Source organism: Eumetopias jubatus, unplaced genomic scaffold (assembly GCF_037043125.1).
Source record: "Eumetopias jubatus isolate StellerSeaLion01/CBP00866 unplaced genomic scaffold, mEumJub1_p1.0 scaffold_11, whole genome shotgun sequence".
Classification (NCBI taxonomy): domain Eukaryota; kingdom Metazoa; phylum Chordata; class Mammalia; order Carnivora; family Otariidae; genus Eumetopias; species Eumetopias jubatus.
In genome coordinates, this window is record NW_028274817.1 from 121,660,332 (window position 1) to 121,675,317 (window position 14,986).

Here is a 14,986-nt window from a genome sequence, read left to right on the forward strand (position 1 = left end):
GCCCATGGAGTCCCTCTCTCTGGGGACACTCCTGCAGGTTGGGTTCATTGCCAACCGTGTCCCCACCCTTCGTATACTCTCTTCGAAGTGGCGTCTTGTCTGCACGTAGCTGTGCATAGTCTGTCCTGCCGGTCTTCAGGAGGTTTTCTGGGTTACGTACGCTGACACACTGCAGGGGGAGTCCTGCTGTATCTGTGTGGTGATGTGAGCCTCGGATCTTCCCACTCTGCCATCTTCCCTGCAAGTCCAAGGAAATGGTACTGGACGCCGTGGGGATAAATGACATTGTTCATAGAGGTGGGGTATACAGAGATGGGAGGGCCATGAACTTGGGCAAAGCAGCGTCTAGAGCTGACGGGGCGTGGAGTTGAAGGGAGTGACCGCATGTCACTGGACAGAGGTGAAGGAGGTGACCGCGTGTCACCAGAGCCAAGGGGGTGACCGAGTGTCACCAGGTGGAGTAGAAGGAGGTGACCGTGTGTCACCGGTCGGAGTCAAGGGGGGTGACCGCCTGTCACCGGAGTCAAGGGGGGGTGACCGCATGCCACCGGATGGAGAAGGGGGTGACCGCGTGTCACCTGATGCAGAAGGGGGTGGCCGTCTGTCACCGGACGGAGTCAAGGGGGGGTGACCGCCTGTCGCTGGATGGAATCAAGGGGGGTGACCGCCTGTCACCGGAGTCAAGGGGGGTGACCACATGTCACCGGAGTAAAAGGGGTGACCGTGTGTCACCGGATTGAGTAGAAGGGGGTGACCGAGTGTCACCGGATGGAGTTGGGGGTGACCACGTGTCACCGGATGGAGTAGAAGGGGTGACCGTGTGTCACCGGATGGAGTAGAAGGGGGTGACCAAGTGTTACTGGATGGAGTTGGGGGTGACTGAGTGTGACTGCATGGAGTTGAAGGGGGTAACCCGGTGTCACCGGATGGAGTTGAGGGAGGTGACCGAATGTCACAGTGCCTCCTCTTAGGAAAACAGGACCATGTTGTAAAGAATGCGTAGGATTCTTAGAGTCCCTAGAGTCCTCAGGTATCAACTGTATACCATATATCACTGTCTTACAGCAAACTGGAATCAATCCCCTGAACAGGGAACGTCAGCCCCACAGTGGACAAGAATCCGTTCCTACTTCATGGCTTTCTTACCTGCTTCCCTGCAGCCAGAACTCACCATCCCTTATGGTAGCCATTAGCAACCTGTAGTTGTCTGAATGTAAATTGATTACAGTGAACTAAGAATTTGATTCTTCAGTCACACTAGCAATATTTCAGCTGCTTTACAGGCAGGAGTGACTAGGGGCCACCACATGTAGAATATTTTCAACATCGTAGACAGTTGTATGGGCGGTGCTGGCCAGAGGACCTGCTCACAGTCATCTACACCACCCACGCCATCCACCAGGCCTGCACATGGCCGTCTACACTGCCCACGCCACTGCCAGGTCTGCTCATGGCCATCTAACTGCCCACAGCCATCTACACTGCCCACGCCAACCGCCAGGCCTGCCCATGGCCATCTACACTGCCCACAGCCATGTACTCTGTTCACGCCACTGCCAGGCCTGCCCTTGGCCATCTACACTGTCCACAGCCATGTATTTTGTCCACACCACTGCCAGGTCTGCCCACAGCCATCTACACTGCCCACGGCCATCTACACTGTCCACACCACCACCAGGTCTGCCCACAGCCATCTACACGGCCCACAGCCATCTACACTGCCCACGGCCATCTATACTATCCATGCCACCACCAGGTCTGCTCACGGCCACCTACACTGCCCACGGCCATCTACACTGTCCACGCCACCACCAGGTCTGCCCACGGCCATCTACACAGCCCATAGCCATCTGCACTGCCCGTGGCCATCTACACCTCCCACACCAACTGCCAGGCCTGCCCATGGCCATCTACACTGCCCATGGCCATCTACACTGTCCATGCCACCACCAGGTCTGCCCACGGCCATCTACACCGCCCACGCCCATTTACTCTGTCCATGCCACCGCCAGGTCTGCCCATGGCCATCTACACCGCCCACGGCCATCTACACCGCCCACGGCCATCTACACCACCCACGCCCATTTACTTTGTCCATGCCACCGCCAGGTCTGCCCATGGCCATCTACACTGCCCACAGTCATCTACACCACCCACGGCCATCTATACTGCCCATGCCACCGCCAGGTCTGCCCACAGCCATCTACACCGCCCACACCAACCGCCAAGCCTGCCCATGGCCATCTACACTGCCCACGCCACTGCCAGGTCTGCCCACGGCCATCTACACTGCCCACGGCCATCTGCACCACCCACGCCAACCGCCAGGCCTGCCCATGGCCATCTACACTGCCCACGCCACTGCCAGGTCTGCCCACGGCCATCTACACTGCCCACAGCCATCTACACTGTCCACGGCCTTCTCCACTGCCCACGCCACTGCCAGGTGTGCCCACGGCCATCTACACTGCCCACAGCCATCTACACTGTCCACGGCCTTCTCCACTGCCCACGCCACTGCCAGGTCTGCTCACGGCCATCTACACCACCCATGCCAACCACCAGACCTGCCACGGCCATTTGCACTGCCCTTGGCCATCTACACTGCCCATGGCCATCTACACCGCCCATGGCCATCTACACCACCCACGCCACCACCAGGCCTGCCCACGGCCATCTACACCGCCCACGCCAACCACCAGGCCTGCCTATGGCCATCTACACTGCCCACACCAACTGCCAGGTCTGCTCACGGCCATCTACACTGCCCACCGTCATCTACACTGCCCATGCCACCACCAGGCCTGCCCACGGCCATCTACTCTGTCCATGCCACCACCAGGTCTGCTCACGGCCATCTACACTGCCCATGCCAACCACCAGACCTGCCCACGGCCATTTACACTGTCCATGGCCATCCACACTGCCCACGGCCATCTACTCTGTCCACGCCACCGCCAGGTCTGCCCACAGCCATCTACACTGCCCACGCCAACCTCCAGGCATCATCCCCGTCTTCGCTTGAAAGTTAGATCTCCAGGGGTTGCCTGGAGACAACCGGGGGCTCAGGTGGTCAAGCGTCTGCCTGTGGCTCAGGCCATGATCTCAGGGTCCTGGGATGGAGCCCCGCTCAATGGGGAGTCTGCTTCTCCCTCTCCCTCTACTTCTACCTCCCCACCCCCGCTTGTGCTCTCTCTTTCTCAAATAAATAAATAAAAATATTTAAAAAAAAAGAAAGATCTTCAGAGCCAGCCTCTGTTGCACAATTGTAACCTTTGGCAATACACCTGCCCCCTTACGTTCCGTATTAATCTGTAGCCAAATTACCTTCTAGCCTACCGCAGACCCTGCTTATGTACATTGTTTGTTGTTTCTATAGCCCTGTTAGTTTTTAAGATCCCCGGGAACAGCTGTTTCTGCGTGGTTACTCTGTTATATGCCGGGAAGAGCACCACTTGAATGCAAGCAGATGGATTCATTCAGTAGCCTCATACTTGCGTATAACGTACATTTCTTTCCCGATGCCTGCTGTGTAAATCTTAAAGCCTCCAGGAAGGGGTTCCCCTTTTAAGTAAACACCAAGGGGGCCTGCTTGATAACCGCTCATCCTCTCGGATTCAAACTTCTTTTCTCATTCCAAAGTGCTCAAAGCAAGTTCCCGCCAGAACCACCCATGGCATCAAAGCGTCTTCCCGTCAGCAAAGCTCCATCCAGCACTTGGTGGGAACACGGGGGATGAGATGTTAGTGTCAGAGTGGCGCCCTGTCACACCCTTGGACGTGCGGGTCGGTGAATAAACCTGACACTGGCCAGACCCTCCCCCTTCCCACACTCGGCGAGGTGCTCCTCCTCGTTTATCTGAGGGATGGCCCAGAGTCCAGCGCTGTGCAGGGAATATGCTGCCCGGCCCGGGAAGGACAGGCTTGCAGCGTCAGCGTTCTGGCCTGAGCTCCCCAGCAAGTCAGGGTTCGGGGGGATCACACACGCGGCCTCGGCGCCAGGGCAGGGGCTGCTCCGGGCCTCGTGCGGCAGGAACGCTCCCCTGCACAAGGGAGTGCATCCTGGCCTGAGGACAGGCTGTCGATTTTGCACGGGTTGCACGCTCTCTCAGCTTTCGCCGCAAACTGTAGGACTCACACTTGCGGTGAGGACTCCCCGTTGCGGGAACGGACACTCCCTGGCCAAGGGCCACCCTCTCCTGTCGGGGCGCGCTCGGCCCAGAACCAGGAACGAGGTTCCCCTCAACACCTCGTTGCGGGCGTTCTACCGTGACTTTCCTGCACTTTCTTGCACCGTACCCGGTTCTCTCCTAGAATGTCCTCCTGACGATGCCCAGGGTCCTGCAGCCCGGCCTGCATCCTTCGTCCTGTCACCCGTGGAACTGCAGTGTGCCCCCTCCCGCCCCCAGAGCAGCGGCCCAGGTGCATTGTGGCCCCAGCCTGTGCTCTCTCTGACCTTTCAGATCCCAGCGTCAGCCGATACCACGTGCGGTGGCTCCCGGAGGTCTGTGCCCACAACAGAAGCAGCGGCGCCGAGACCTCGTCCGGCATCACCCAGGTGAGCGGCGGCCGTCACACTGCCCGCGTCTCGCTGCTCCCGGGCTCCACTGGGCCCGCGCACAAGACACACGGGAAGGTGGGCCAGGTGTACGACCCACCCAGAGCTTGCCCCCCCCCCCCCCCCCCCCCCCCCGGCTACTGAGTAGTAACAACATACCTGGGAAAGCAGAATGCTCCTTCGGCTCACTCGTTCCTTCCTCCGCTCACAACCTTCCCTGGGAGCTCGGTCCCTTGTCCGCACGACGCAGCTCACAGAACGCAGAGATGAAAGACGTGCTTCGTAGGCAACTCCCAGGTCAGAAATGCTTCCGAGTTGCTGTGTGTCTCATCTTAACTGGACGACAGGTTTGCATTATTTTCGGAATCTTGGCACCACGACGTAATGTTTCCTCTGCCGACTTCTATACGCCCCTGGCGATCCTTTAGTGCCTTGCGTTGCCATGTCCCTGACTAGCAGCTCCTCGTGCAGTGCATGCTACGACTCCTTACCCGACTCACGGCACCGACACTTTCCTGTTGATTCTGAAAGAACATTAACTCCTGGGGGGTAGGAACTCTGGCAGTCCCCTCCTCCACGCGTTCTTCCAAACAGGCCGAATGAGTGAATTACAGAGTGGTGGCAACAAAGAATGGTTAAGACGGTGGTGACCTGTCCACGGCGGTGATGCCAGTGACATGTCTATAATATAGCAGCACACTTTAAAACACCCAAAGGCATGGCCCCAGCTGTCTAATGTGCTGATCTGTGATCTGTAAGGAGAACATTTTTCTTTTGAATATTTCCTAAAGCAACAAGTACAGCATTTTTAGAATCCTATGTGATCACTTAACTTTAAGATAGTAAGATAAAACAAGTCAGTGGGTCTGCAGAAATAGTTTTTTACTGGCTTTGACTTGTCCCAACGCATGCTCGCCAACGCTGTTCCTTTTATTTTTCCCTAAGCTGCCTCCAAAGTTGGGGGCCTTCAGTAAAGAAAAAGAAAGAAAAAGAAGCATTTTTAAAAAGGGAAACCTACTTGAAAATCAGAGAAAGAAATGAACAGAAGCAGGGTTTATTAAATTTTTTTGTGGGCAGGGGTGAGGCTTTTAGTGGTTTTACTTAGGCATGCCTTGCAATGGTAGGAAATCAGCCTTATTTTCAGGGGCCCAGCCAACCCTTGACTTCTCATCTCTGCAAACTCTGAAAGGTAAGAAGAAGCTGAACCTGTATAATGTGTCCGGTAGAAAGAAGAATCAAAAACCACTCTGCTAAGGGCATGGACCTAGCCTATTTGCATTTGTAAACAGCTTTTAGACCCACTTATTTTGAAGTTAGGATGGAGCATCAGCTAACTCACCTCTTGCTACAGATGTCTTTGTTCCACGCCACATGAAAGCGTTCTTGAAAGAGCTGCCAAGAGGTGTCCTTGGTGGCTCACGTGGGCTTGCAGTGTGTTCCCGTGTAAAGCGTACATTCCCCCCTGCAGAGAAGCATTTCAGCCACCCAAGGGGACACAGCAGGCCTGCGAGGCTCCCTGCTCACTCTCTGGTGTGCACGGTGCCCTGCTTCTGTCTGCCTGCCTGTGACCTCTGGGGAGAGGGCCCGTGGCTCCCGGGTGCGCATCCTCCATGCGCATTTCCCCTCCAGCCCGGTGCGCACCCCCCAGCCCGGGTACCTCCCGCGGTGTGCGTCCCCCCGCACCATGCGCATCCCCCCGCCCCCCCATCCCCCACTGCCGACTCCAGCGACTGGCAGGATGGGCGGAGCCTGAGCTTGTACTTCTACCGCTCTCCTCGGCCTGTGCTTCCCACCTCACGCACGCTGCTGTCTGGCGGGGACCCCATCCTGCACCCAGACCGCCGCGGACAGAGGTCCCTTCTGCACCCTTTACACGAGGGCATCAGGCTCTGACACGCACCGGCCAGGCTGGAGAAGCAGAGCAGGCAGATGTAAAGGAAACAGAGTTGCACACTTAGGACAGCCCCAAATTCATGGCTCCATGTTAGCACGCAGTTCTGCTCTCAGCCTCTTCCTCCTTCCGCCCGCGGGGTGTGACCACACCCGGTGTGGCACGAAGCAAGAACAGCCCTCCAAGAAGGGGAAAGAATATATTGCCGAGCCTTGTCATTTTTCCAAAGGGAAACTTACACAGGGGCTACTAAGCCCGTGTCGCAGAGAAGCCCGAGTTCCCTTTTCTCTTGTGTTTTAAAAACAGATTTGTGCTTACAGTTGGGCAGCACCTGTGCGGCCGGCATCCGGAAGCGCGGGGGGAGGGGGAGGCTCACGATGGTCAATGCTCAGAACATGCACCGTGTCTCCTTTGTGCTTTTTATAAAAGCCATATTGCACACACTGAACATATAGGAAAATACCCTTGTGGCACGAGGGTTTCAAGTCCTGCCAATCTTTTTTTTTATCCCTAATGAGACTTACTGCTAGCTTATTCTTTCTCTTGCTCCAGGACAATTATATAATTCTTCAAGATCTATCGTTTTCCTGCAAATACAAGGTGACCGTCCAGCCGGCCCGGCCCGCGGGCCGCCTGAAGGCAGAGACCGTTTTCTTTACGACGCCTCCGTGCTCGGCCCTGAAGGGGAAAAGCTACAAGCACGTGAGCTGCCCGGGCGAGGCAGGTACGTTCACCCCAACTTCCAAGTGCGCGTCTAGGGCGTTGGCGACACGTTGAAAACGTGTCCAAACCGGACTTCGCGAGGCCGGAGAAGCTTAAAGTAGCCCTCCTTCTAAACTGCAGTCCGATGGCGCCGTTGGGGCGGTGATGTGCGTGCGGCTGTAGGCGTTACCGCTTTGGAAGCAGGCCCTCTGCTCACAGCATTACCCCCTGGGAAACGAAGCAAAGATTTATACACCGCTCGTGCTTCGGCACACTCTCTGCACCTCCTTTCATTTTTATCCCGGCCCTTTGCCATGCGAGCTACCTTCATGCGCTTCGCACAACAGTGCCGCAGACCCCATGTCCGCACCCATCCCCCTCCTGGCCGAGGCCTCTGTCGGGCAGCGGGACGACCACCCAGGGCTTGGTCGGCGCGGCCCCCTGAGCTCCTCCGAGTGACTGAGCGTGACGGCCGATCACTTCACTGTCTGCCCTTGGCGTGGCAGTCATGTCTGCTCTTGGAGCAGCCGCTGGGTCTTGCCACGTTGCAGAATTCCCTCTCCGTCTTCCACCCCCAAAGCAGCGTCCTGAAAAGAATCCCCAGAGCGCCCAGCAACAAGTTGCAGGGACAAGAGAGACTCTGGCTCACTGCTCACTGACCGTCCCCGTAGGGCAAAGAGGTGGTTTCCGGGAGCCGTGTGTGGAGACCGAGCTCAGCCTGCCTGTGCCTCCCCCCACTACCCCCCAGGGGCCGCCCGGAGTACCCATGATGCGTGCAGACAGGCCCCATTTCCACTCCTTGCCCAGCAGCCTCAGCAGGTGCTTCTGTCTGCCTGGCTCCAGGTCACATGCCGGTCAAAGTGCTCGCCAAGCCCGAGAACCTCTCTGCCTCGTTCGTCGTCCAAGATGTGAACATCACGGCCCACTTCTCCTGGAAGATGGCCAAGGCCAACCTCTACCAGCCCATGACGGGCTTTCAAGTGACCTGGGCTGAGGTCACGACCGAGAGCAGACAGAACAGTTTACCCAACAGCATCATCTCTCGCTCCCAGATTCTGCCTTCGGTAGGTGCCGGCTCAGCTCCTCCGTGCCCGCGGCTGTGTGCATCGCACACGGCCGCCTGCCGCCAGAGGGGGGCCCTCCCGCCAGGCTGCCTGCTAACTACTGGGCCTTCCTGGGGCAGTTTCTCCTTCTCCACGTAGGAGTTTGCAGGGATTAATGACCCATCACAAGCGCTGCTCTGAGCAGGGTACACGGTCAGCTCGATAAACCCTGATTCTCCAGCAGCCCCTGTCCTTTCTTGCATGCAGGTGATTTCACAGTTTGTTTGTTAACCCCGTGTCCCTCTGGTCCAAGTGGACGTACCCTGTTTGAAGTGTTAAATTGGGGGGAAAATAGCTAAAAGAAGCTTGTTGTTTCTCTCCCTTTTCCCCATTCAAATTTGGCTAGAGCCCATAATGAGTTGGCCTGTCTTCCAGGCCACTTAATTCCTTTGCTTGGGAAAAAACAAAAAAAAAACAAAAAAAACAAAAACAACCCATGTGTGGGCTTTTACCCTCTCTAAAAATGCCCTTAGGATATCCAACCCTGGCTCTAAAAAGAAAGCAAGAGAGAAAGAAAGAAAAAAACCTTAAGTCCGGAAGGAAAAATTCCTTGGAATTAGAAAGTAGTATGAATGTATTAGGTTTTATTGAATTTTGAGAAGAATGTGTTGGCATAAAAATAAACATTTTCAGTTATGGGCATTGACAGATACTGTGTTTTAAGGGAGACAGTTGGCTCGTTCACTGAAATCGGGATGATCAAGAATTCACATCACAAGATGTGCAGATGAAAACTTTAAGCCATGGGAAAGTTCTAGGTTGGGGAGTAAAAAATGAAATCCCAAGGGTGAGCCTGAGAACTGGCACCTCGGCACAGCCTTACTCTGCCAAGTGTCTGGGCCTGCCCAGACGGGGCGCGGAGGGGGAGAGGACGCGGCAGGGGGCTCCCGCGGAGTACCGGCAGCCACTGCTTCTGCTGCCCTCCTGCGCTCACCCCTGCCGCTCTCCGTGCGCTCAACGCTTGCCGTGCATGCCGCCCTGTCGCACTCCTCTCACCCCTGCTGCTCTCCCATGCTCCCCCCCCCCCCGCTGCACACGCACCCCTACTGCTCTCCGCGCACTCCTCCCTGCTGTGCACGCACCCCTGCCGCTCTCCGCGCGCTCTTGCCTCCTGTGGACGCACCCCTGCCTCACCCGTGCCATGCACGCACCCCTGCCACTCTCCGTGTGCTCACGCTTGCCGTGCACGCAGCCCTGTCGCTCTCCGCTCACCCCTGCTGCTCTCCCATGCTCCCCTCTGCTGCACACGCACCCCTGCCACTCTCCAAATGCACCCCTGCCGCTCTCTGCGCGCTCCCGCCTGCCGTGCACGCACCCCTTCCCTCTCCACATGCTCGTGCCTGCCGCGCACGCACCCCTGAAGCTCTCCACACGCTCGCCCCAGCCGCTCTCTGCGTGCTCACGCCTGCCGCGCACGCACGCCTGCCGCTCTCTGCACGCTCCCGCCTGCCGCGCACGCACCCCTGCCGCTCTCTGCGCGCTCCCACCTACCGCGCACGCACCCCTGCCGCTCTCCGCGCGCTCCCGCCTGACGCACACATGCACGCCTGCCGCTCTCTGCGCGCTCCCGCCTGCCGCGCACGCACCCCTGCCGCTCTCCGCGCGCTCCCGCCTACCGCGCACGCACCCCTGCCGCTCTCCGCGTGCAGTCACACCGGCTCTCCGCCGGGCAGAAGCCGCTCAGAGGACGCGTGCCCCCTGTGCCTTTTCTTTTTGAAAGGTCACTGATGCGCATCTCCTCTCCCAGGACCATTACGTCCTCACGGTGCCCAACCTGAGGCCGTCCACGCTGTACCGACTGGAAGTGCAGGTGCTGACCGCGGGAGGCGAAGGGCCGGCCACCATCAAAACCTTCTGGACGCCCGACCTCATGCTGCCCTCAGCGGACAGTGAGTGTGGGGCACACAGGCAGCAGTCCGCGTGAAACACTTAAGTTTCTCACCGATCCCTGTGCCCCAGGTTCTCTGGGTCTGAAATTCGTCCTCGCCACGAGTATCTGCGGACGGGATTGTATTCCAGCCGTGTCAGCATGAGTGCGCGGTGGCCGCTTAAATGCCCCCTGCCGGCCTCGCTCTCCTTCCCATCGTTGGTACCATGCTTTCCCCGCGTCTTTTACACCATAAATACCTACGAGGGGGAAAAAAATCTGTAACTTCCTATCAGTCTGAAATTATTTAAGATTTTCAAATATGACGATATAGGAAGTAGTTTGCTAAGGATTATTTTATTACACACATTTTGCTATAATACACTATATAAATTTGCTTCATAACATGACCCAAATCAATCTACTGGATTTACTGCTAAGTCAACTAGTTGTTTTTTTTTTTTTAAATGTCACCCACTGTTTCTGAATAGTCAGGCTTTTGCTGATTTTTAAATTATGTGCTTCATCTTTTTCCAGCTTACACGTATAAAGCAGTGCCTAAAGGTTTGTGTGTTGATAAGAAAATGGAGAAGTAATCCTGGTTTTACCTTTACAATTGTAGAAGCACATTTGCCCCAATCAGTTTTCATGCCTAGAATTTAGACAGCGCTCGGGATGGGAGAGCGCAGCGGCCCCTACCTTCGTCGGGGTCGGGTCAATGCTTTCCTGATGCTCCTCCTTTCAAACTGGGTTTCGTATGCGTACTGAAGTGTTTACGTTCCCAGGAGAGAGGAAGGCCTTGGCTTGCTTCTCGAACTGTATGCCCCAGGAAAGGAGCTTGCCCTAGTCCTCCGGTGGTTCTATGGACTTAGGGAGGGAAAAGAGGGGAGGGGGGTTCAGAGCAGGAAAGACGCAGATGTAGGAGGGAGCGCTCTGTGGGTCTGATGCTTTCACCACCAGTCCCCGGCTTCCCATAGGGCAACATGACTGATACCCCATGTCCTGTCCCCCCCTCAGGACCCCATCTTAAACCTCGGCATCCTCATCATTACAAGCCTTCTCCAGAGAGATACTAAACAGCTCAATGTCTGAGAATCGAAGAACGAGCAAGCTGGTTGAGCTTCACGGTGCGGACGTGCTGCTACGAAGCCAGCAGGTGCCCTGCGTGACCTCCCTCTCCCGTGTAACCTTGTGCTCTGGGTCCCTCTGCCCATCTCAACGCAGCTGGAAAGGAGTGACTCACAGCTGGTGGGGGTGGGCACCCACTTCCCAGAATGGAGGCCCATCGAGCCCGAAATCGGAATATCCACGAATGAACCTCTACTGAATGATTGCACAGATGAGATCTCCCTGGATTCGGAGCAGCAAATTCTCAGAACAAATCAGTGTAACAAATACGCAGTGCATACACATACCAAGCATAACGTATATCAATAAAACATTTTTAAATTAAATAATTGCTTTGATTTGCAAAATCAAATAAGGTGATGCAGTTTGTAAGCCCTGTGTATTCAAATCTTTCGTAAGATGATTTATATAATGTGTGATTTATTCTTAACCTCAAACATATAGCAATTAAGTTCCATCTATGACTGTCCACACCTGAAGCCCCTGAGCCCCGTTCACACGAAAGCAAACGAGCATCGCGTGTGTGAGGTGTGCTTTACGAAAGGCTCCCAAAGCAGGGGGCATTCAGCGAATCCGCTGCTATCCACAGTCTGCCTCGGAGAAATGAAAAGGCTTTTCTGGGGATACGTTTTCATGCTTCATCCTACAAAATGAGAGACCTTCCCGACACGTTTTCTTATTTATATTTTCCTCTTTCCCTCCATGCAGAAAAGAGCTGTTGGTACACTTTGTTCTACCACGTCACATATCTCAAAATTTACAGAGCCTCTTGCTTAAAGTGAGAATCCCAACCGCTGAATATTTTCCAATCACTAAGATTTGCCTTTTCTTAAAGTAAGCTATCTGAATGCTAGAATATTCTCGGTAACGTCGGACAAGAGGCTTTGACGGATAGAGGACAGCTATATGCTTGCCTTTATTCTTTCAAATCTATTCTGTAGGACTGCTTGGGTCCAAACGACCCTTCCTAGCATGGACTCGGGTCAGAACCCATCATCAGTCCATGGTGCTGCCGAGCACTGGGGCAGCCTTCAACCCAGAAACATTCAGTTTCATCCAAGTTCTTCTTGAGGGAATAGCCACGGATGTGGTTTGGAATAGGCATCTATGTTTGTGTGTCTATGTACGTATGTGCGCACGCACACACACACCTTGAGTGTGACTCACTGCGGAAATTCTCTTCACGGCTCACCAGTGGTGCAGAAAGATCCGGTTCTTGTAAAGGGAAGGGTCATGTATTTTTCCCGTCGGTGTTTATTCTGTGAGGAAAGAGCAATTTATCAGCATTTCAACATCTTAAAGGAACGGCTTCCTCCTCTCATTGTGCAGCTAACTCAATCGGGGAAACGTCTGGGACCATTTTCTTGGGTCACGATGGTGGCACTGGGTACCTGCCGTGTTGTGGGTTTCTGGAAGCGTGCAGATGCAGAGACAGCTCGAACGCCTTCACTTCACGAGTGTCTGAAGGCAAACGTGCCACAAAATGGAGACAGAGTATTTTTATTATCAGATGGATGCGTATCTTTAGGAAACGCGGTCTGTACGCATGGATATGTGGAAACAGTAAAAACTGTCTCCTGGGTAGCAAAGAGTTACAATGATGATGCGGGCAATGTTTTGTAGCTTCGTACAAGTGACCCTCGTGGGAAAGACCAGCGTGAGGGTGCATGGGCTTCCAAATGCTTGTCCGCGGCTCCTGACGCCGTCCGGACAGACTCAGCCCCATGTGGTCCGAGGTCCCCTGGTTTCTCACGGAGAGGACCGGAAGCACCCCTCGTTTCCAACTGCCCCAAGCTTGACCCAACACCACAGATATCTCCGCGGAAACTAGGATTTATACCAGTGTCATGAGCTGCATCTGAATGTCAAATTCTCAAATTTTCACAAATGAAGACGTCTAATATTGGCTACAAGTTTACCCTGAATTTGTCACAAACAAATCCAGTATTTGTGCCAGCAAATTTTTATACTGTTGTATAGTTCAAAATGCAGGAGTGTACACATAGATACGAAATATTAAATTATTACGGAAGTTTGATTTTATAAGGTTTAGTTATGTGTCTTTTGTCTGGGCAATAGACAATGAGCAAATACATTTTTAGTTTGGATGAAGGTTCTGAAGCTTACACCTTCCTTACAAAATCGAAAGCTGATCCTGTGAGCATCTCATTCTGCAATAACAAAACTTAAATTTTATTCACATCATTGGAAGAAAAATGCTGTTAATTAGATGATTAAGGAAACAGGACTTTCTTTTATGAATTTCAACGACCTTCAATAATATGCAAATCAGCCAAGATATAATTACTTTTTTTAATTTAAAAAATTTGAGTGCCCTAATAAAGGGATACAATCTATGGGTTTTTTTTCTTTAAACATTGTTTTAGTGGCTAAGTCTCTAATATGTCTCATTAAAATTGTCTCTCTCTCATAGGAGACGCATTGTCTCTCATAGGAGAAAATATATATTCAGTGATATATACTTTTCCCAATTGAGCCCAAAGTTCAAGTGTAAAGGTACGTCTGCATGCTAGGAACCTGAACGAACCTCTAAGTAATCACGCAGAGCGGGCTTTGTCCACGTCTGTGTGGCTGGCAGGGGTGCCCCAGCCACGCACCATAGGGAGCCCAGCGGCGGCCCTGGCCTCACCCACCACACGCCAGTGCCCCCAAGTTGTGACAGCCCACAGTCTTCCACACATTGCCCACTCACACCTGGGGGAGTAAGCCTCCCCTGGTTGAGAATCCGTGCACCAGAGAGGGAGTGATCTTTACTAAACACGGGAGAATCTGCCTCGTCTGCGGGACCCGGGAAACTGCAGGAGCCGAGCAACAGCCGGGAAATTGGACTGCAAAGCCCTGAATTGTGTCTTTCATTGTGTCACTCAAACACCTGATGGGAAGACTGAATTCTGACGTGTGTCTCTGTCATCCGAGTGCAGATATTTTTCTCCTTCCTATCGGTCAGCATCACTTGTGATAATGACTTATTTATTTAATGCCCTTTCTTACACCTTGGGCCATGGATTTACTAATTACATTCACTCGTTCCCAGGACTGCAAATAGCTCTCAATCTTGTTACACAAACCCTCACATTGTAACCAGCACACAAAGGCTGAATATCTGTTGCATGTTCTTATAATTCATTTAAAATAATAAATGCATAAAGATGGTGACTGTTACCTATGGTTGTGCATGGCCAGACTCCGTTTCTTACCTCTACTGAGTATTTTAGCAAGTTACACAATTTACAGAGTAATTAACAGAGGTCTGTATGTAATTATTCTTTCTTTCCTTAATTATACTGTAGTATGCAGATAACAGAACAGCTACCTTCTCATCCCAATGGCCTATAGAGATCACATCTCTTCTGGTCACTTCAAGTCAATATTTATTTATGTATGTAATAAAACAGTGATTTTTGTGTGTGTCTGTCATGTTAGAAGTAATCTTGTAAAAAAATTTTGTAAAAACGAAGTACTGTAAATAGTCTGATATTCTGTGACTCATTATTTTCATGTTAGAGTTTGTACATACTGATTCAGTAATAAAACATCCTTAAACCTGCCCAGTGGACTAGACTCATTTATTAAAAAAAAAAAAAAAAAATTTCATTTTCCCATTTTTTTCCTACATTCCCAGGGAGACTGAAAAAGTCAGTATGAATGGAATTTGAGGTGTGGTGGGTGTTAACGAGACAGCACTTCATCCTAGTGAAAGTGTTTTGTGGTTTGAAA

General features: G+C 53.2%; 1 protein-coding gene across 1 annotated transcript in view; it reads left to right on the forward strand.

Moving 5' to 3' along the window:
• ANOS1 (anosmin 1) overlaps nt 1-14,747 on the forward strand; it is a 187,824-nt gene extending 173,077 nt beyond the window's left edge. Inside the window, exons 10-14 of the mRNA XM_028114947.2 lie at nt 4,463-4,557; nt 7,001-7,172; nt 7,994-8,214; nt 10,001-10,142; nt 11,138-14,747. Of these exons, the coding sequence (XP_027970748.1) occupies nt 4,463-4,557; nt 7,001-7,172; nt 7,994-8,214; nt 10,001-10,142; nt 11,138-11,196 (689 nt within the window). The 3' untranslated portion in view covers nt 11,197-14,747. The remainder of the gene's footprint in view (nt 1-4,462; nt 4,558-7,000; nt 7,173-7,993; nt 8,215-10,000; nt 10,143-11,137) is intronic.
• The last annotated feature ends 239 nt before the right edge of the window (nt 14,748-14,986 follow it).